The sequence below is a fragment of the Hibiscus syriacus genome, unplaced genomic scaffold (assembly GCF_006381635.1).
Source record: "Hibiscus syriacus cultivar Baekdansim isolate YM2019G1 unplaced genomic scaffold, ASM638163v2 tig00111783_pilon, whole genome shotgun sequence".
Taxonomy (NCBI): Eukaryota; Viridiplantae; Streptophyta; class Magnoliopsida; order Malvales; family Malvaceae; genus Hibiscus; species Hibiscus syriacus.
In genome coordinates this window covers 2,619,312-2,641,428 of record NW_024063178.1, presented here as the reverse complement: position 1 = coordinate 2,641,428, position 22,117 = coordinate 2,619,312, and the positions used below count along the sequence as shown (strand labels likewise).

Below are 22,117 nucleotides of genomic sequence, written 5' to 3'. Positions count from 1 at the left end.
AAACAGTTCGGTTCTTTGTGTTTTTTGAGTCCGGGATCATCCCGAGTCACCGTAGGTATAAGATAAGGCTGTGATGTCACTGCTCGGGTTTCCATTTGTTGTCATTTTCATGGTGGCTGTGTTTTCGTAGGGGGAGGGAAAGTGACGGTTTTGTTGTGTATAGAGGGATCTTAACGGATGACACTCAAGTGAGAGTTGAAATCTACTCGGATTGCTACAATTCAAGGGAAAAGTGTCATAGAAAGTATGTTGGAGGAATGTAAAGTATTGGTTCAGTTGTGCCAACATAATTTGGTGCTGGTCAATGGTTGGTGTTGACATATTGCAACCGAAATATGTGAACGGATTAGCCAACATGTGAACGTCGACTTGTGGCCGTCAGAAACAGGTCCATCTTCAAAACATAGATTCAAAGTTTTATCTTCAAGACCAATGGCCTGAGATTGGTTGTGATGTGGAAACAAGCAGCGCTTTCCTCCATGAAAATGGTAAGCGCCTACTCTAATATATTGGCAAGGTCCACAACAAAAGAAAACTCTCCTACTTGTTCATGTATCTAGCACTTAATTTAACATGATTTTCATCCATTTCTCTTGTCAAGGGTTTCTCCACTCAAAGCAAATAAGTAAAACTTGTCAACCTGAGAACACTATATGAGCCAAACTAATACTCTCTATCGGACGATACAGTAAAATGAGCTACTCGAAAACTAAGCACTTACAAAAACACAGCAAATTCTAAACAACAAATCATTTAATGATGGTGGGTCTGTTGGCTTGCACGTTATATCGGGTCTTATGAACTTTCTTTGGTGCTTCAGTTGTTAAAGCATACATCTTCACAGCAAACAATTCTTCAGGCAATCCTTTCTGGTCCTGTTTTCAAGAATAATAAACTAATTATAAATACTAACAGGATAAACTATGGTACCCGAGAAAGGAATTGCATTCAAGGTGATTTAGAAAGATCGGCTTTTGAAACTACATCCTGGTTAACTCTACTAAGCCTCATAAAGCAACAAATGTTGATTTTATAGGAAATGGATAATTCTGTTTAAAGAACACTATAATTTATCAACTGTTATTAAGGGTACGATGTGTAAAAGAAGGAACCTTCATTTTATACAGGTGCAATCCACACTGACGGAATAGGTCCTTGAAGTATAAATCAGATCTTGTGATGCTTCGGTCTTCTTTATCCAAAACAAATCCTGCAAATGATTAAAAATAGCTCAGTGAAACTCGTTTTGCCACTGGAAGAATTCCAGAACTCTTCAAAGACCAGTGAAGAGGTTTCAACCTGCAACCTCATTTCAAAGTGAAATTGTAGATCCCATAAAGTTAGCTTCAGTTACACAAATACGAGTGGGGGGAAATAGGATCTTTTCAGATTTTTTTTCTCCTGTTTTCGTAAACAATAAGATTTTTTATTCAAGGGAAGACACATGAATGCAAAATCAAACAGTAGTTACCAAGAAACCAATCTCATGAAATTTACCAAAACATAAGAAAGTTCGAGAAATGCAAAGATACAAATAGTAGACCATTTCTCAAGAAAGAGGAGGGAAAAAGAGGGGCAATTAAGCATAATAGGAAAAACAGGTCAGAGATACAATACCATTTCTCTCAATGTTCTCTTTCACGATAAAGAATCCACCAGGTTTAAGGCCTACCTGGAATCAAAATTAATCACCTTATTAAATTAAATTATAAAAACCAATCTTTCAATAAAAACAAGAGTAATAAAAAAATTCAAGGTATCAATTAAGCATCGGTGTAATCTGACAATTACTCATTCGAAAATCAAAGAGGATTGATTCACCTTTGCTCTCTTAAAAAATGAGATAAAGTCGTCATCTGTCAGATGACCAATGCACCACTGGACCCAAATAACATTGTACCTTCCAGCATGAGGAGTGAACTCCTAAAATAATAATAAAAAAACAAATAAAATAGAATTGAGTATCAAATTTCTTGTTTATATGCAAAAATTACCAGCTGGAAGCATAAGAATAAGACAGGCACAGCATCAACTTGCATTGACGATGAACATTATCACTGTAAATATTTGAGGTATTCACAACTCAATCCACTGCAACCCACCCAGAACCTAACCTCCCTACACCCTGAACCCCAACCCCCACCACCACAAAAAAAGAGTATAGTTACACAATTTACTTGAACCCATAGGTAGTCTAATCATTTAGGTTTCATATTGAGTGCTACAGCACATGATTGAAGCCCTTCCTAGATTCAGGTGTCAGACAGAAGACCATATTTGAAATGTTGATATTGAATTTTATACATTTTTCTGGCATAGTGTCCAAGCAGCATTCCTGGTTGAGGCGTACACTACACGGCTGAAATCCATAATTTTGGATTAAGTGAAAATTTGGAAATGCATAGCTTAAATAGACTTAACCATGGTTATGAATACTTCAACACATCAACAAGCACGTAGCTATAGTATCAATAAAGTCTTGAAATACATTACTTGAAGCGGAATGCAGTAGAAATTAGTAGCCTTGTGCATATCAGAGGCAACAAAATGTTCCTGAGACAAGCTTTCACGGGCGGCATCTAAGAAATGTGATGCTGGCTCAAGAAGATCAACCTGGAATATGGTACAACGTAAAGGAGTCAGAAAGCGTAGCTATCATTTCATATCAAGAAAGAAAAAGAGAGGGAAAAAGAATCAATTATCATGTTAAATATAGAAATCCAAAATCTTAGAAACAGCCCAAATCAACATAATGTAATAGTTTTGGTCAAGCATCAATTTGATCCTTTACTAGCTCAATTTGACGGTTTTAATCCCTCTACCCCAAATTTAAAGAATTCAATTCTCAAACTTTTACTAAAAGTTTTTTTTTATAGGAATAGGAGGTCTCATTAAAAACCTCCCTCATAGTTGGCTCTTGTGAAAGAGGCAACTAGCGGAAGGAGGAAAAGAGTACCTCATTATATTAATAAACCATGATTACATAAGATTACAGCTTACTAAATAAACTGTCCGAAATATAATACAAACCAAAACAACCATAAAGATGACAATTTCCAGTGAGAGAAGCTCCTCCTTCTCTCTAAAAATTCAGGCGTTTTTCAAAAATTTCTTTCTTTTTCTCCTTCGAATCCTTTAGATGGCGAGTCAGTTGAGTAGATCTGGTGGGAAGAATTGCGTTACAGTTATTATTTTCAATATTCCAGATTGTCTTCATTATCAAGATCTTAGGTTATTGTTCAATAATTATGGCGAGGTGGTCGATTCCTTCATCCCTAGCAAAAGAAGTAAGGGAGGTAGCAGGTTCGGTTTTGTCCGTTTTCTAGAGTGGAGGACGCGAGGAGGGCTATCATCTGTGCCGATAAATCTTGGATTCAAGGGAGAAAGGTTAGAGTTTTCATGGCGAGATTTCAACCTCGTGATGTTTACTGGAGGAAAAAGTTTTCTGGTTCAACTTCAGCTGTGGTCAAGAGTAGTGAGGTGGTTGTCAAAGAGGCGCCTATTATTGGTGTAGTTGACGAGGATAAGTTAATTACTCTTAGAGATAGTTTAGTTGGTTGGTGCAGAAAATTTATAAAAATGAAAGAGTTAGCTGCTATTATGCACAAGGAAGGCATATTAGGCCCGAAAATTATGAGGTTAAGTGGTTTAGCTATTTTGATCATTTTTGAAGATGAAGAGAGTAGGGACTTTACTCTAAAAAACCAGAGTGGTGCGTTGAATAAATGCTTTGACAAAGTGGATTTGTGGTCGGAAAACTTTCAGTGTAGCAGCCGCCGAGCATGGTTATCGTGTAGAGGGATACCACCGTTTGTGTGGTGCCATTCAACTTTTAGAAACATTGCAGAAAAATGGGGAACTCTTATCTCCATTGATGTAGGAACCTCTAATCCCGGCTCGTTTGATAGGGCCTGTTTTCAGATCATTACGAACCGTAAAGTTCGAGTGGAAGAATCTTGTGTCTTGAAAGTTGGGGATCAGTCTTTTCCAGTTTTTGTTTCTGAGTTTGAACCTTGCTTTAGCCCAGATTCCGTCTGGGTTGATTCGTCTGTGTTGGAAACGTCAGTTGCCTCCCCGTTGCCCACGAAGGGGGAGCTTTTTGGTGTCTCGCCAGTTAAGGCCTCCGAGCAGGTGGTTGATGCTGGAACGTATTTTGAAGGCACGCTTACTGGTGGTGGAAAGTGTGGTCCAGGTGCCAAGGAAGGAGGAAATGGTCCTTGGTTCGAAGAGGTAAGGGCTGTGGAAGTTGTGTCCCCGACAGTCCGTAACTGGACAACTACGCATGGGTCTGATTGCCAGATGAGCGGCACTTTTAATTCTTTGGAGGTAGCTAGGGGGGCGCAAGTGGGGTCTGAGGTAGATCTGTGTGATGCTCTCGAGGATATTGTGAATGGAAATAAGCTGTCGTTTTGTGATAACCAGACAGTTTGTAATGGGGCTTCTACGCTCGATTCAGTTGACCAGAGGAGTGCAGATCTGAATATTTTGGAGGAAGCTAGTGGTTTTCACATGGGCACAGGTTTGGAGGTGTGTGAGGCTAGAGCTGTTAGTGCAAATTCGAAAGTGGTGCAGCACATGTTTTTGGATGTTAGTGGTAAGCGTTTGGCTCCAATTAGAAATGTTGGTTCACGGCAAACTAAGGTATTATTTAATAGTAATAGGTTCTTGGAGATCCCGAATGTTAGGTCGGTTAGTGGGACAGTTGTGCAGGATTTTGCCTGTCAAACTAGTGGCACTTTTCATGCCTTGGAGAGTGTTAGTAGGGCGCACGTTAGGTCTAAGGATTTAATTTAAGATAACGTGCTGCTGCCAGTTGTGCCGTCCTCGGACATGCGATCTGATGGAGTTAAGGTTTTGGTGGTACACGAGGATGTGCTTGCTGGTCAGGGGATGGGGCTATCGAATCCAGTCAAAGTGGATGGGCGTCAGAAACAAAGAGCTTTGGAGGAGAGAAATGCTATATTTAGCTCTCTCCGAAATTTTCAAGAAAAATTCTCGGCCCACCAAAGGAAGTCTCGGTAAATCATAAGCGAGAATTCTACGAGGAAGGTGCATCGAGAGAAAGTTTTTTCTGATTTTGAAGGCTCTAAAGTTGGAGGTTCGGTTGGTCTATGTCGACATGTCAAGCTAGAAGAGGCAGTAAGGCGGATGAGGCAATATGGCGGTTGAAGATTCTTGTTCTCTTCGTGTGGAAGCTCAGGGCTTATGTTTTTTATGTTGGTTTTTCTGGTTTGTGTCTGCTGTGTTTTCGGCTTCTGCTTTAGTTGTTTTGTTATGTGTTTTTCGGGATTAGTTCAGGTGTTAAGTCTGGTCAGTCATTTTTGTGACTGTTGTTCTTATGGATTTCGCTGTGTTAGTGGTGTTGTATAGGGTTTATGCCGGCTGTTTTGGGTTTTTGTTTTTGTTTAGGGAGGTGATTATGGTTGTATCCTTTGGTTCTTTTGGTTAATGATATCTTAAGGCACTCTTTTCCTCCTTCCGCTGATTAAGGAGCTTTTCTACAAGCTCCTTTAATCAAGAAGGAGGTTTTTAACGAGGCCTACAATTCCTATAAAAAAACAACCATAAAGCTCAAACATCAACCAATACCCTCTTTAGCTAGCTTATCAGCCTCCCAATTGCATGTCCTAGGAATCCATCTAACAATAATACCCCTAGCAGAAACTAAGGCCCCAATTTCCCCAACTAAAGTATTGAAAAAAGTAGGGGCAGAAAATAGCATCAAAATCCAGTCAACTGCTGTTTTACAATCTGTCTCAAGGATTAGTCTTCCCTTCAAAGCCCATTCGGAAGAAATGAATAGATCAATCCCTTGTTTAATAGCTTTCAGCTCAGCTAACATAGGAGGACCAGGTCCCACCGCAAAAGAAAAGGTATATAAAGTAGAACATTTCGAATCTTTCAAGACTCCTCCAATACCTCCCTACAGCCCATCACCACTTACCGCTCCATCAACATTGAATTTAAAGAAATCCGAAGGAGGCAGAGACCAATTAAGAACCTTCTTCTTATTGTAGGATTTTATAGGCAAATTGTCTGCAAGCGATGGATCCCCTACTAGTAGGTCAACCTGAATATTAACATGAGGAAATTTTGCTAAAAACCATTTAGTCAACCTAAACCTGGAAATGAAGAATAGGGATGAATTATCTAATGTCCAGTTTTCAAAAACCACTGCATTCCTAGCTTTCCAAATAGACCATAGAACAACACCTGGAATGAACTTCCAAATATTAGAACACTCCCTTAGATAAGACCAAGAGCAAAGAAAGGAAGGAGGATCTTGGGGCATGACCGAAGAGATATCCCAAAACCTTAAAAATCTATACCACAACTCATATGCAACCGAGCATGAAAAAAACAGATGATGAATTGATTCCTCATATTTGCGGCAAAAAGGGCACAAAACATCTTCAAGATTGACCCCTCTTTTCTTCAATTCCACTCTAACTGCCAATTTCTGATGAGTAAACTGCCATTTTCTGATGAGTAAACTGCCATAGAAATGTTTCCACTCGAGGAGGAGTTAATCCGGACCACACCTATTTCTTCCATTGAAAATGTCCTCCAGTTCTGCTTGAGATAGTCATTCTACAAGATTTTACCGAGAACAAACCATCCCCTTCCCTGACCACCCCAGAAAATCATCCACTGATTCATTCGGTGTTATGTTGTCAATCAAAAGCATTAAGGAAAGCCACTGATCCAATTCCCAGTCATAAAGATTTCTCCTTAGCTGAATGTTCCAAACCCAACCATTAGCTACAAATCCACCAAATTCAACCAATTTTCCCCTTTTGTTAGTCGATAGAGCAAAGATTCTAGGAAATTGAATCTTAAGAGTAGATCCATTAACCCAAATATCATTCTAAAAATCAATTGACCTACCATTCCCCACTTGGATCTTCGAATTGGATCTCAAGCAATCCTCAATCTCGTCCTTTTTCTCATAGTTACTCTGAATACCTCTCCAAACCCATGAATCTTGAAGAGAAACAGCCTTGCCTATAGACAGAGACTCCATACTGACATTATGAATACAACAAATCAGTTTTTTCCATTGAGAGTCTTTGTCATTTGCATACTTCCAAACCCATTTCCCTAGCAAAACTCTATTAATCATACTCAAGTCCAATACTCCTAAGCCTCCTTCCAATGGTTGACAAACCGTACTCCAATTCACCCAATGAACCCTCTTCTTGTCAGATTCTTCACCCCAAAGAAATCTTACCAATACTGAGTTAATTTTCTGATTAACCTTAAACGGAATTTTGAAAATAGAGAGATAAAAAATAGGTAAGGAGGACAACACCGATTTTATCAACACCAATCTTCCAGCCAACGATAAAGAAGCAGCTTTCCAACCTGCTAGTCTGATGAAAACTTTCTGTAAAACTGGTTCCCACAATAACTCTGAATTTTTCTTTGTTCCTATCGGAAGACCTAGATAAGTCATAGGAAAAGATCCCACCCCACAACCTGCTACCAGTGCTAAATCTTTCAATCTGTCCTCTGCCACGTTAACACCAAACAATTTACTCTTGGATAGATTAAGATGAAGCCCTGAAATTAAACTGAATACCCTCAATACTCTCTTTAAATTCAGAATTTGAGTTGAGGAATCTCTGCAAAATAAGATTAAGTCGTCTGCAAACTGAAGATGAGTCAACTTAAAAAGATTCTCTTCAATACCAATATTGAATCCTTCAAAAAGGCCAAGGGCAGCAGCCTTACTCAACATTAAGTTCAATAGCTCACCAACAATATTAAACAGAAGAGGAGATAGACTACAACCTTGTCTCAACCCTTTGCCCATCTGAAATTCTTGAGTAGGGGAAATATTAATTAGAACTGAAATTGAAGCAGAAGAAATACAGTAATCAATCCAAGAAATCCATTTGTCTCCAAAACTCATTATCTTCAATAACCTCAAAATAATTGGCCATTCCACTGAGTCAAAGGCTCTGTGAAAATCTACTTTAAAAACAACTCCTTTCCTTCCTTTTTTCCTCCAGTAATCTATAGATTCATTTGCCATAAAAGCACAATTAATGAGCTGCCTACCCGGAATAAAGGCGAACTGCAATGGGCTGATCAAAACTTTAATAACAGAAACCAATCTCCTCGATAAGATTCTAGAGATAATTTTGTACAAACTTCCAACAAGACTAATTGGTCTGTAATCTTCAATAACTTCAGGGTTGAGTTTTTTAGGAATTAAAGTAATGAAAGCATGGTTGACCCCATGCTCCCAACTCATCCCTCTGTGAAAGTCATCCACAAACTTCATTAAATGATCCTTCAAAACATGCCAGAATATTTTAAAGAAACCCATCGTGAAGCTGTCTGGACTGGACCCGGGGTTTGGAGCTGTCCGAGTGAAACACTGCTTCCCTAACTTCCTGTTTTGAAAACCGTACCTCAAGTCCATTTTTCTGCTCCTCTGATAATGTCATGAAATTGAGATTAATGTCCTCTACCTCCAGCGTATTTTTAGAGCTGTAGTTCTCCTTAAAATACTCAAAGACAAATTTTTTCAGCTTCTCCAGATCAGAAATTTCTTCATTAGCCACTCTCAGGGCCAAAATTGAATTCATTCTATTTCTATTTAATGTTGTTAAATGGAAAAACTTTGTATTCCTATCCCCATCCTTGATCCACTTCAATCTTGATCTTTGTAACCAAATACTCTCTTCCCTCCTATGCAACTTCCATAATTCATTCCTGGACAGAATCAACAAATCCCTTTCTTGAATGGAAATCCCTCCTCCTTTTGAATTCCATACCATTGATCAAGTTTTCTAGTTGAGAAATTTTTTCAGAAATCCCCTTTTGAGTCGAAAAAGGCCTATCCCTGATCTTCTGCTTTGTTCCTCGAAGTAATGAAAATAGACCCCATCGACCATTCGCCTTCTTCACCGTAGACAATGAATTTTCAACCAACTCAACAAACCCGTCTTCCTCTAACAAATAGTTGTATAATCGAAAAGGTTTTGGTCCCCAATTGTTGCATTCTTCTACTAACACCACAGGATTATGATCCGAAAGAGATTTTGGGAACATTTTTTGGATCATATTAGGAAATTGATTTAGGAATGAACCACTGATAATAAACCGATCAAGCCTTACCCAAGTATGAGACTCTCTGTTGTTGCACCAAGTATATCTTCCTCCAACTAATGGTAAATCCATAAGATTAAAATGTTGAACGAAGGATCTAAACAAATCCTTGGAATGCCAGTTTTGAGCTACACCGCATTTCTCCTCTGTATCCAAATAAGCATTAAAATCCCCTCCTATGCAGACTGACAGATTTAAACACTACACAAAACACATCAGCTCCCTAAAGAATTCCTCTTTATCCGCTTCTACTGCTGGACCATATACATTTATTAAAACACAATCAAAATTATACAGCTTGAACTTTCCTGATAATGCTATGAATCTGCTATGTTTATGTTCAACATTGACCACAAAAACATTCTCATTCCACAAACTTATCAGACCTCCTGCAGAACCCTCAGTTGGAAGAAAGACATGACCTTTCAATAGATTACCTCCTAACCTCCTCCATAAATTACTCTTACAAACATTCAGTTTTGACTCCTGTAAGAATAGGATAAACGGCTTCTCTCTAGTAACGAGTTTGGCCACTGCTCTTATTTTTTCTCTTCTCCCAAGACCTCTAATATTCCATGTGATTAATTTTAACTTAGACATAAAATTGACAATCATAAACTCCACATCAAACCAAAGAAACCATCAGGGTCATTGAGAAGACCCCTTCAATTCCATCCTAAAAATCTCCTCCTCTAATAATTGCTGCCCCCCTTTAAAGGTGATCCCCAACATTTCACAGACCTCCCTAGTAGCAACAGCTTCAATCCTAGCTTTAACAGAAGATTGGGAAGACTGAGATACCTCCCTGACTTGCTCCACTGACTCCCTGACCTTACTTCTAAGAACCTTTCTATCGACTCTATCATAGAAGTTGATAGACACTTCAGTATCCGAGCAAACACTTCCCGATCGACGAGGTGCAATTCTCAACTTTCGCTTATTAGTAAGGCTTTTAGACCGAGGAATACACTTATCCTGCTGATTAATAGGAACTAGATGACTTTCCTTTGCTTTAAACTGATCATCTTTCTTGTGGCATGAAGTACTTCCCTCTTGAATCTCATTATTTCTATTCTTTATACTCGAACCTGAGAAGATTTCCTCATTAGAGTTACATAAATTATCATTCATAACCTTCTCCATCTGCTTACCACCTTCCGATTTATCAACTGTACATTTAAACCCCTCTACATCATTATCAATCTGCAAATTAATAATGTGGTCCCCCTCCAGGCTTTTTGAACCAATATAGTTATGTTTTCTTATTACATCTCCCTGTTCACATGGAGTCACTTCCTTCTCCCCTTGAAAATTAACTTTCGCCCCCCTATCCTCCCCCTCATCAGCAGCACTCAAGTGAATTGCAGAAGTGGCATTGGGCTGTAAGACAAACTTGTCCCCAACCCATTTAAAATTAAATGCAGGCCCACTGGGAACCCATTTTTTAATTCGAAATAATGCAGCCTCATTTTCCTCAGATTGCACTGAGTCTACCGGATCAATTGTATCTCTCAATCCCAAGCCCACGTGATTGTCATTTTGACTTATCTTATTTTCCAAGAAACCTGACAGCCCACAATCAGAATTATTTGCTGTTGACTTACTCGATTGGACATGTCCCCCACTGACTCCATTCACTCCACTGTTCTGCCCACAATTCAGCCAAGAAATGACTTTAAGCCTAGCATCCTCTGCGGACTCATCCCTGTCTTCAGCCAAAGTAGGATGTCTGCCAGATCCCTCCTCAAACACGACATAACCACTGTTCCTTTTTTTTAAAATTTCTCCATCTTCTTCCTCCCCTCTTCTTCCTCTGGTTTAATCAAAACAGATCCCAGTGTGATCGTAACTTTGAACGATCTACCATACGAACCAATCGTCACTTTATTAGGAACATCATAAGGACTTTCCACCCTGAGCAGAACTTTTGCCGTCGAGAGGTCCGATCTGCTCTCTGAATCTTTGTTAAAACATAGAAACTGACCCCCTTCCTTGTAAGCTTTCTTAAGAATGCCTCATTCCAACACAGTAAAGGCAATCCAAATAACTCAATCTGGCAAAGTGTCGAAGGAACTCCATCCTCGTTCAAAACTGGGGCTAACCAATCAAAGCATAAGAGCAACTTTTCCTTTTTATTCATCCATACCTGTGAGGCCTTCTCCACCGAGTTGAAAGTAATTATGCATGCATTCCATGCATAACCCCATCTAACAACCTGAACTTCCATGCCTTCTAACTCCAGAGCGTCTTTCACCGAGTCATGTTCAAAAGAAGACTTCATTATCCCTGATAATGAACGTTTAACCCATTCCGAATTATCTGATGGAATATGCATGTCCCAAACATTTCTCACAGTTGGTACATTCTGCTTGTTACCCGGCAAGTTAGCCCCTGATACTGTTTTTCTTCTCAAATCATAATCCGAGTTCACCACATCCTTATACGATCTGTCATCTCTCAAGCTTCTCAATGACACAGCTTTCCTCCCCGATCCTGATGCATCCTTAATCCCAGACCTGATCTCCAACATTCTCTTCCCCTCCACAGCTTCCCTTCTCTTAACCTTTTGATACTTAGCGATCCCTACTGAGACTCTTCTTCCATCAAGCCACTTCCCATTCACGAACCGGATTGCCTTATTTCTACTTTCCTCACGAGCATATTGGACGAAAGCAAAAGTAGAAGATTTATAATTTGGTTTTTCTAAAAAACGTGGGATGAAAATCCTCAAGATCTGACCATAAGGACTAAAATAATTCCTTAACACCCCTCTGGAAACACTCTTATTAAGATTATCAATGAACACTGTCCATTCCTCATCAGCATCAATGGAAATTTTCGACTTTTCTCTCGCTCTCTCTCTACCTAACGCACTCATATTTTTTACTAAAAGTTTATTTAAGGACAACTGAAATGGTATTAGTTATTATCAATGAAAAAGGATAATGGCAATAGTTAAAACTTAAAAATGGATGTGTGGCCTTTTTAGTGGTGTGACAATTGAAATTTTTTGGCTAAATGCCAAATATTAGCAAAGAAAAACGTCATTGTTTAAAAAAAAGAGAAAAAAGTGCTTTCTAGAATTGAAAACAGATTAAATTAATATTTAATTTATAATAAAATGCTTTTAGGGATCCATACGTGCTAATGAGCGAGAGAAACACTGCAAAGTGAACAGTATCAGGAATTCAATTTTAGTTTTAATGAAAATTTTGTGTTGTTTTACTTTATATAAGTCTGTAATTGTGTTTTCATTTTATAAAGTTGGCATGTGACCAGTATGTATTTGTTAATGAGTTCTGATGGCTAAGCTTAGCTGGTGTAACACAGTTAGAAACGGACTTCTAAACACATTACCTAGTTGTATCATACTTGGATACCACTTCAACTTTAGCCATTATTCTGGTTTTCTTTAATAGAAATATGGTTATTAATTCGAATTAGCCTTTCTAGTCCACTAAAAATCGTATAGTTGTTTTTCATTCAAATACAGCAGAAAAACTCTTTACATTACAATGAATCAATTATATATTAACTGCAAATATAGCATATTGAAAATATAGCATAAGAAAGAGGAAAAAGAATTCACCTCATTAAAATATCTTATGAGAAGATTTTTGGTTATTCTCCCTATGCCAGAACCACAATCTGCAGTATTTTAAACCTAAGAGCTTAGAATGTCAAATAATTTGTGATTGTCAACTACAATTAAAAGCATCAAGAATAAATGATATATCTAAGAGGTCAGTACCCAGCAATATTTTAATTATGCTCTAGAGCCATCATGAGGTATTGGCACTGCTTGCATGGAGCCATGGACTTTAAAGGTAAAAGTTAGTAAAACAGGATCTTTGGAAACAGTAATGTTTATTTAACATTCTAAGCCCTAAGGTTTTCCGTTTCGAGCACTAAGATCACTCAAAAAGTTTGCATTAGTTCACATAACATAAGCCACACTAAGATAAAATTTCAAGGGAACAGACATTAACATTTTTTTCTTTTAATTTTAGAAAGGGAAGCGTCAACCCGACTCTTCATGTAGTGGACACATGCAGGTGCTTGAGCTAAGTGCTTACGTGCATCTATTATCACACTATTTATAATGTTGTGATTATCTCCATATAAAAGGCAAACAATTATCGAGTGCTTAGTCACCTGAACATCTTCATATTAAAGTAAACCCCTACTACTTTATAAAATAATTTCTCCAAAACACTCCCTTTGCATGATTTTAGTCAATTGCCTTGGTATAGACCAACAACTCAGAAGTATTCATACCATTTCCATCTTTTAGGCAATAGTAAATCCATAAGTTCAATGCCGAACAATCAATCTCCTTGAGATAGTAGAATGTTTCAAGACCATAACAAACTTCATTTTCCTTTTAAAGGTAAAAGTTCCAAATAAAATGAAAATTTAGAAGGCACGACATGTTTCTTGATCTAAGCTAAGGCTATTTTAGGTGATCAAATCAGATCATCCCAATGAAAAAGTTGGTGATTATGTGAATAGCCATGCCTTTTCCCGTGATTGATACAATTTTCTTCTATTCTTCCTTTTAGGAGAGGGATATGGGGCATAAGTTTCATGGTTGACTTCTCAAGTTATCTTGTTATCCAGTTTCAGCTACAAATGAAGGATATTGAGCTCAACATTCCACCCAATATGCACCATCCCCATCCATGTTTTCCTATCAACAAGGTTTTCCACCTAAGGCTACAGCAACTTTGCACTTGCGCAATTAATGGAACCTCTACTTTCACTGAATAAATATACATATAATCTATATAAGCCAAACTACCTCAACAGCACAAAACTGGGTATCTGAATTCATAAAAATGTGAAACACACAAAGGTAATCAGAGAAAAGAAGTACCAAGAACAACAAGATGTTGATTTATTGCAGCATCACCGAACCTTTCATGCAAAAGGGTATTGAGAAAAGCCTCACTACCCTTAATATCAGCATCGTTTACCTGCCCAAATCCACCCAATACCCCATCTACGGACGCCTCCACACCCTTGACTCACAATAACAAAATAAACAAAGTATTTCATCAGTTGGGTTCCCACATAAACGAAAGACCCGAAGTTAAAATTGGACCTACTTCCCAGTAAGCAACGCCTTCACGATACCACTGAGTCTTCTTAGGATCACCTACACCATCTCCAACTTGCTCTCTCCACATTTCTTGTGAGCTCTTGAATTCTCTGCCGTCGGAGTCGATGCCGGCTGCGTCCATTGCGCTTGAGCTGGCCTTGGTGCTGGTCCTTACACGGTTGCCTTGATATGGTGGCCACAACGTTATTACGGGAAACTGTTGAGGAACAGCTTTGGGCATGGGCCGGATCCACATCGGTGTGCTTTGCTTTATATCGTTGTATTTTAGATAAATGGAGCTTTCTCGATTAAAATCAGTCTGTGAATATAATAATTCTGGAAAATGGAAGTGGGCCATACTTTTAAATTGGACTTAATCTAGTAAGGACTAGTTGAATTGAAAAATACGCATACCTTATCCAATAATTTATAGTCCATATATTTTAACAATAATACACATTTTGTGTTCAATTTCAAGTATCATGTTTTCTTCGTTTTCTCGCAGCCCTCCCTGGTTGGATGGCTACCGTCAGTTTCTCTTCTCGACTGGCACAGGTTTTAGTCTCCGATTTATTTCATTTTTCATTTTGTCTCCTTTCTCGGGAACCGTTTCAGGCATTTCGTGTGTGCAGTGGGTCGGGGCTTCTCAACTTCTGCAGGATTTTCCCATGTGGATGGAATGGCAGGCCACCCCATTATCTTCTTCGTATAACTACATGTGTAACCCCTCGTACCGATGATGAGAGTAGTCCGATCTTATTCGGGATGTCATATTAGGGTCATATGAGTAATTTATCATAAAAATTTTAAAAAAATTAATATTTTGATTAAAACATATAAAATCATAAAATCATTTAAAAATACAAAAGTAAAATTTGTCAATATTCAGAAATAAAAATAGTTTTTCATACTCAGATATAAAAACAAAATACGACCTACATGCCCCTAATTTCATGCACCGTACTCCGCAAACAACGCCGGTGGAACTCCCCTACTGAAGTCGATAGCTGTGCTGATACGATTCTTTTAACCTGAAATGGTGAGTAACATAGTGAGTTTTGGAAAGCTCAATAATACATAACTACCAGATGATGCAGAAGAACATACAGATAACATATAATTATATATTTCCTTATTGGTTCATACATCTATAGATTTTTAGGTTGAGCTGAGGTCCCACTGATATCTCAGGTAGTAACAGACATTAAGTTTTCCGTTCAGAGGGAAATATTTCAGATGATTGGGTTCAGGAGATCAGGATAGGGTGTCTAGTGTGTTCCCACAAAACCATTTAAAACATGTTTTCAAAACCATAATAGTCTCTCCAACCGAACGCCATATGCAGTTCCCCAGAACTGCATAACCTAAGGGGGCACCTTGAGGCCTGAGAGCCTACCCAAGAAAGTTCTCGGGGTCACGGAGGCCTACCCAAGAAATATCTCGGTGCCACAGAGACTACCCAAGGGTCACCTTACGTCCTTAAGGAATTACCAGTCGGTGCAGAACCTATAAAAGGAATTAACCGCAGTGAATGAACCTGCCAGAGTCTTCATACCAGATCCCAGAATATCCCAAATAAAACATTTTCAATCAGTAACCAGAGATATCAGAAACCAGAACAGAAATCAGAGAAAACATCCTTGTGATAAGGGAACACACTAGAGGTTTCAAATATTATTCGGAGATACTGGATAATCTTATCGGGAAGAAAAACACGGATCTTCAATATACCGATAGAATGACAGAAGTTAGAATCACTATCGGAAGAGTTCATTAGCTGACGGAATCATCAGTTATTCAGAATGCGATTTATCATGATCATATTGTATTCGAACATTTTTCGGAGGCACTAAGAAGTTAGAAGGGTATTTAGAGTCCTTTGTATTTGAGTTACTTATGTTTCATATATGAGCGAAGTGAATTCTATGATTCAGGACAATCAGAGGCATTTTGGGTATTAGGTTCTTAGAGAATTCATAGTGATTTGAGCCGATAAGGGAGAAACGAAGATTCAAAGCATTTATTATCCATGTCAATCAATCGGATTATCGAACAACTCGAGATGAACAACTCCCAGAACTGATGTATGTCGACTGTTCAATTCATTGCCCTTCCAGGGTATTCACTCTTTAATACCAACAATTCTTGTCCCAAGATCATCTTCAGAATCATCGTTGAATATATCTTAAAGAGACGAACATATCTTCCATAGGTTTTTATTTTATTTCCACGATTCAACGGTATCATGAAATATCGACTTACTTGATTTGTGGTTCATAACCCAATAGAATAGTACATCATGTAAGTTCATCAGAGTTTCCAGACTTATCCAATCATTTACTTAATCCACAATCATTGAGGTTGCTAAATTCATTTCAGAGCTGTGGATATTAGTTATTTCAGGGTTTGGACGTGCTTCGAATCATTTTACACTTTAAGGATATTATCGTCATTTCATCCAATTATGACAGTGGAATTACTTCAAATAACTTAGGCTTGAATGTAGTCTAGTTCCTTTAGTGTTCAGAGTACTTTGTTCATTTAATCACTGGAGGTTATTTTCACCATTAGGAGATATCTGGGTCATTTTTCAGTACAATGACATTTTCGTAATTTTACCCCAAAGTGCTATTCTTGGTAATTTCTTATCCAAATATTTCCATCATATAATCTTTAACGAGATTAATCAGAAATTACTCATTTAGAGATTGATTGATTGATTTATCGATTTATTCATTGAAGTGAAAATTGTTTCCGATCAGTCTACCAATTTCTTTTTTGAGTCGTCAGAGTCTTATACAATGTTTCGTCTTTAATCCAATTTTCGTCTGAATCCCAAGATAGCTAACTACCCTAATGGACTACTTATTTACATTCATGCATTTACCATTTATCAGTGAGTCTCGAAAAGCATTCAAAAAGTAGTAAAGTATTATCTCGATTTTCGTGCCATATCGATCGACCATTTAACTCCATTCAATAACCCTCGAACTTGAATTCAATGCCCCATAATTCCTCGGATACCAAGCAACCAAATTTATGTCAGAAACTGAACTTAATTTAGAAACCAACTTGAATCCGAATATAAAACATTGAGAATTTGGCAAAATGGACTTAAAATCGGACTCAGGACGTCGAAAATCATAAAATATGGCTTTTCAAAAAATTTAACTTTTTGGTCAAAGTCAAAGGTCAACATGTTGATTCGGCCAAAGTGAACGATCAACGGGTTGACTCGGTCAAAGTCAACGGGTTGACTAGGTCAAAGTCAACGAGTTTACCCTGTGAGTTGGCTCAGCCGAGTTGACTCAGTGTAGGTTGACTCAGTTGGGTCAAGCGAGTCAGGCAGTCCGGTCGGGCAGGCGGGTCGGGTTGACCCGATTCCAGAAATTTCCTTGGAGCGTGGACAAGCCCCACGCGCATCGTCGTTGCATGGCAGCACGTGCGGCGACGACGGAGGTCCGGTTAGTGTTTCGATTACTCCAAACACTACAAGAAATTTAGATTGTTTCAATAAAATTATTTATCACTAAAAGTACAAAATTTGTCACGATATATTTATTCTAACCAATTTTATTTGTTACCATATTTGTTAGAACAAGTTGTTCTGAACAACCTTGTCATGTAAAATATATTGTGACAAAATTGTGTTCGTTACCATAGTATAATATTTATTGTAATAATGAAATTTCGTTACTGTAATTAACTTATCGCAATAAAATATTTGTCACAATCAATTAACCATTTTGTCACGAGAAGTACATTTTATCATAACTAACTTATATTTAAACATCAAACATAAAAGTTTTTTGTGACAAAAATACACAAAGCAACAAAAATTAATTTGTCACAGTTGCTATTTCGTCACTAAATGTAACTTACAGAGACAAAATATTTGTTAAAATAAAACAATTATTTTATTACAAAAAGTAAATTTTATCACAATTAAGTTAAATTATAAAATCAAACAAAAAAAGTTTTCGTGACAAAAAGACGTATTACAAGAAAATTTATTTTCTCAATACTTTTATTTCGACACTAAATATTTTTTACAACTTTTTTACTGTGACTAAATAATTTTGTTACAATTTGTTATTTTGAAAGAATATTATTTGCCACCATTTTTTATAATGAGAAATTAATATTTGTTATAAATTGTTATTTTGATTAAATAAATTTGTCACAATTTTTTATTTTGACTAAATATTGGGACGAAATAAATTTGACATAATTGTTTACTTTGACTAAATTTAAAGTGTGACTGTGACTAAATCATTTTGTTCCAATTTGTTATTGTGAAATAATATTACTTTTCACATTTTTTTATGATGAGAAATTAATGTTTGATATAAATAGGAACAAACTTTGTATTTTCAGCTAGTAGAATAAACAATATATTGGCACCATTCCCATGTCAATACAATATGAATTTCGATGTGTTAAACATGTCTGACATGGGCACTAGTTATACAATCTTGGTCTTTCATGCGAGCCAGACCAAACACCAACAGGAAGAAAGTGAACTGAGACAACAATGGGAGATTGCTTGGTCATGTGAAAACATGATACACAAACTGAACAAAAAAAAAGTCCGAGTGTACTATTTCTGTACGCTTTTCATCCAAATGCATGAGTCTGAATATTTTAGTAAAATATGGCCCAATACACAGAGACAACAGACAACCATGTCAGATATTCAAATACCCAAAGCATGTAACTATAGTTGCTTGACTTATGATTTCAAATGTTCCCTGATTCCTTTTGTAACAGACATATTTCAAATGTCTTTCCCCTAATGCTTGCTGAATGCTGATTGGTGTAATATTAATTATTTGAAACTAAAGATGAGGAACCAGTTCTATTCATATTCAAATATGAGTAAATTGCTAAACAATCAAATACTCAAATGGTCAGATGACTATTCTATGTTCTAACATGTCATTTGCAAAAAGGAAAAACAATAAAGGTAACTACTATGGCAGCTCAATGGCATATGCTAATGAATCTATAATAGAAGTTCACATAAAAACAAGTTTTGATTAAAAAGAACACTCACGGCAATCAGATTCCCAAATTGGCTAGTGAACTTTGTTCCTATGCAGCTCTTCACAAGTCCCAACACCATTGAACCTGCCATTCAAATATAAAAGCAACAATATGATGATCCAAAGATGATAAAGATGCAAATACAAGGGGATAAAAGATTAAAAAAATGCTTTTATGATTATAAAAACTTCCTAGGAGAAACATACAGTGTTTCACATCAATAGTCATTGCAATCTTGTCAAGCACAATAATAGCATCCTCAAAAGCCTTATTGTATGCTGCAAATGAAATGGTTCATCATCAAATTCTAAGTAATGTTTCAAAAGCAGATGTTAAGAATCTAGCATCAGTTCTAAGTTGCATTACCTTGACAGATAACCGTAGGATGATAATTTGTTTCAATAAAGGCTTCTGCGGCATGAAGCAACTCACCAGCTGCACCACAGAGTACACCAAATATAAGTACTAAAGGAAATTGAATACCAAATGAGCTAAGCAATTAAAGTTCCATTGAGCTTCTGAAAAAATTATTAGTTCACAAAAAAAGATCTTATAGATGAGAATATAATTGAAAAATAAACTAATGTATGGAAAAGTATAAAAGCACATAAACAGCATTTTGCTGCATAAAAAAATCTACCAAGAGCAATGACAGATGTCGTTCCATCTCCAACTTCTTCATCTTGCGTACGGCTCAATTCAATCATTGACTGCCATGACCAACAAAAAGGATAAGACTGAAAGAAAATAAGACAATTTTTTTTTTGTTTTGTGGGGTGGGGGAGGCATTCACATGCTAAAAGCAGATCAAATAGAGATGCATGGTGGAATATCATGCCTTTGTTGCTGGGTGTGCAATATCTAACTCACCTAGGATGGAATTTCCATCATTAGTAACGACAATACCCGGTAGAAATCAAAACCATACAACAATATTTATACCAGATCAAAAAAAGCGCATTTTAAGGGTAATAAAATGTTTTTGTTAATTCCAAAACATTTGCACCGGAAATGTAAATAGAAGTAAAAAGGATTACCTCCAGCAGCATCAAGGAGCATTTTCAACATGGATCGAGGACCCAATGTTGTTCGAATAATGTCAGCAATAGCCTGTAAAGTAATTTTGTTCAGTGAGCATTGAACAGACAACAACAAATGGAAATCATATCGAAGACCCAAAGCATGTTGAATCCTGCCTTCTTAGATATATAAAGTTCTCAGATCAGAACTCATAAACAAAAATTGGGTTTACATTCTTTCAAAATTTAAGCAGCTTATTCATCAATCACACTCTAGATTAATACAGAGTAAGTAAAACAAAATAATTAAAAAAAACAACAATGAAAGAAAAGGATTACCTTGGAGGCTTGGATATTAGCATGGTGAACCTTAGTCCCGGACTCCCGCTTCAACGAATCCTCTGCTTATTTCAATGTTATTTTTAGGAACAAATTGAATCTAAAGGATTTAAAAAATGCAACAAAAGAAAAGAAACTTACTCAGAACGAGAACTGGGGAGTGCATTGCTTATGATTGTCTTTGGTATTAGAATTTAAAAGTTGTTGAAACAGATTAATCTGAAAAAGGGTTTCTTCTTCTTCCACTGAAAAACCCTACTAGAACGATGGACCTTTTCTCCCCCAGTTTTTTCTCGAACGCTTGTTTTGTATGGGAACTAATGAAAGATTTGAAAAAATGAGGTGCATGCCATTTATGGGCTTCATTTGTTTTCTTCTTCTTCTTCTTCTTCGGAGAGGCCCAATTACTTTCTCTTTGATTTGTGTTTACTTTCTTGTTATTGGGTAACTCCAACAAGCCATTAAACTTAAAACATCTAGCTTTCATCCAAAATGGTACGTAGGGTTGAAATAAAATAATTAGAGTTTAACATAATAACATTTAAGTAAATTTATATAAAAATACATTTATTTCTCATTAATAAAAACAACTCCATAATTATATTAAATACATTATTTTTTTTTATCATCTATATTAGTTAGGGGTGTTTATATTTAGGTACTCGCTTTTTCAAGTATTTGAGATTTTTCAGTGCCAAAATCTTGGTCCATGTTTTAGCCAGTAATATGCGGGTACCTGTAAGTCGAGTAACCTTAAAACCCAGTACCATTGTTTTCAGGTCATCGATACCCGATTAATATTTATTTTATATCTTTAATTTAGTTTAATTTTCAACAAAAAGATACCTAAGGCTCTTGTACTTTTGTGAAAAGATCAATTTGGTCATCGAATTATTGTTGCATTCAATGTGACCCTCGAATTTAGAAAAAAAAATTAACGTGACCCTTTAATCAATGATTTCTATCGTTAACCATTATGAAACTGTGTAATAAAAAATATTAAAAAGTAATTATACAACTAAGAAGAGCTTTGTAGTGAATATATCATTATTGACGGAAGTAAACTTCACCTAAACTTAATGTAAAAAATAATAATAGGAAATTTGTCCTACTTTAGTTAATATATATTGTTCAATTTTTTAGAATTTTCATTTTCATTTTCACTATTTTGATAATATATTTTGTTATTATCTTTTATTTGAAACTAGTTTCGTAAAAAAATAAATGGAAACATTTTGATAATATATTTTGTTATTATCTTTTATTTGAAAATGCCATTGAATTATATATATTACAAAATTTTGATTTTTATGAACATTTTTTTTATAATAAATTATTATATTTTCTCATTAAAATAAAAATGTATAACTAAAAACATATTTTTTTTCATAAAACACTAAAATCATTTATTAATTAAAAAATAAATTTTTATTTTTATAAATTTTCTATAACAATAACTATAAAACTTTTACTATATAACATTTTTGGCACC

General features: G+C 36.5%; 2 protein-coding genes across 2 annotated transcripts; both read right to left on the bottom strand.

The window, feature by feature from the left end:
- Positions 1 to 520: 520 nt before the first annotated feature.
- Positions 521 to 14,502, bottom strand: LOC120170636 (alpha N-terminal protein methyltransferase 1-like). The gene is made up of 8 exons (XM_039178562.1): positions 14,229 to 14,502; positions 13,997 to 14,141; positions 12,710 to 12,768; positions 2,494 to 2,613; positions 1,822 to 1,923; positions 1,618 to 1,672; positions 1,113 to 1,210; positions 521 to 875 (listed from the first exon to the last, which is right to left on the bottom strand). The coding sequence occupies exons 1-8, from the start codon at positions 14,475 to 14,477 to the stop codon at positions 750 to 752; spliced, it is 954 nt and encodes a 317-aa protein (XP_039034493.1). The 5' UTR covers positions 14,478 to 14,502; the 3' UTR covers positions 521 to 749.
- A 5,581-nt stretch (positions 14,503 to 20,083) lies between these two features.
- Positions 20,084 to 20,919, bottom strand: LOC120170637 (T-complex protein 1 subunit gamma-like). Its single transcript, XM_039178563.1, has 4 exons — positions 20,767 to 20,919; positions 20,626 to 20,687; positions 20,305 to 20,377; positions 20,084 to 20,173 (listed from the first exon to the last, which is right to left on the bottom strand). The coding sequence occupies exons 1-4, from the start codon at positions 20,789 to 20,791 to the stop codon at positions 20,100 to 20,102; spliced, it is 234 nt and encodes a 77-aa protein (XP_039034494.1). The 5' UTR covers positions 20,792 to 20,919; the 3' UTR covers positions 20,084 to 20,099.
- Between the last annotated feature and the right edge of the window lie 1,198 nt (positions 20,920 to 22,117).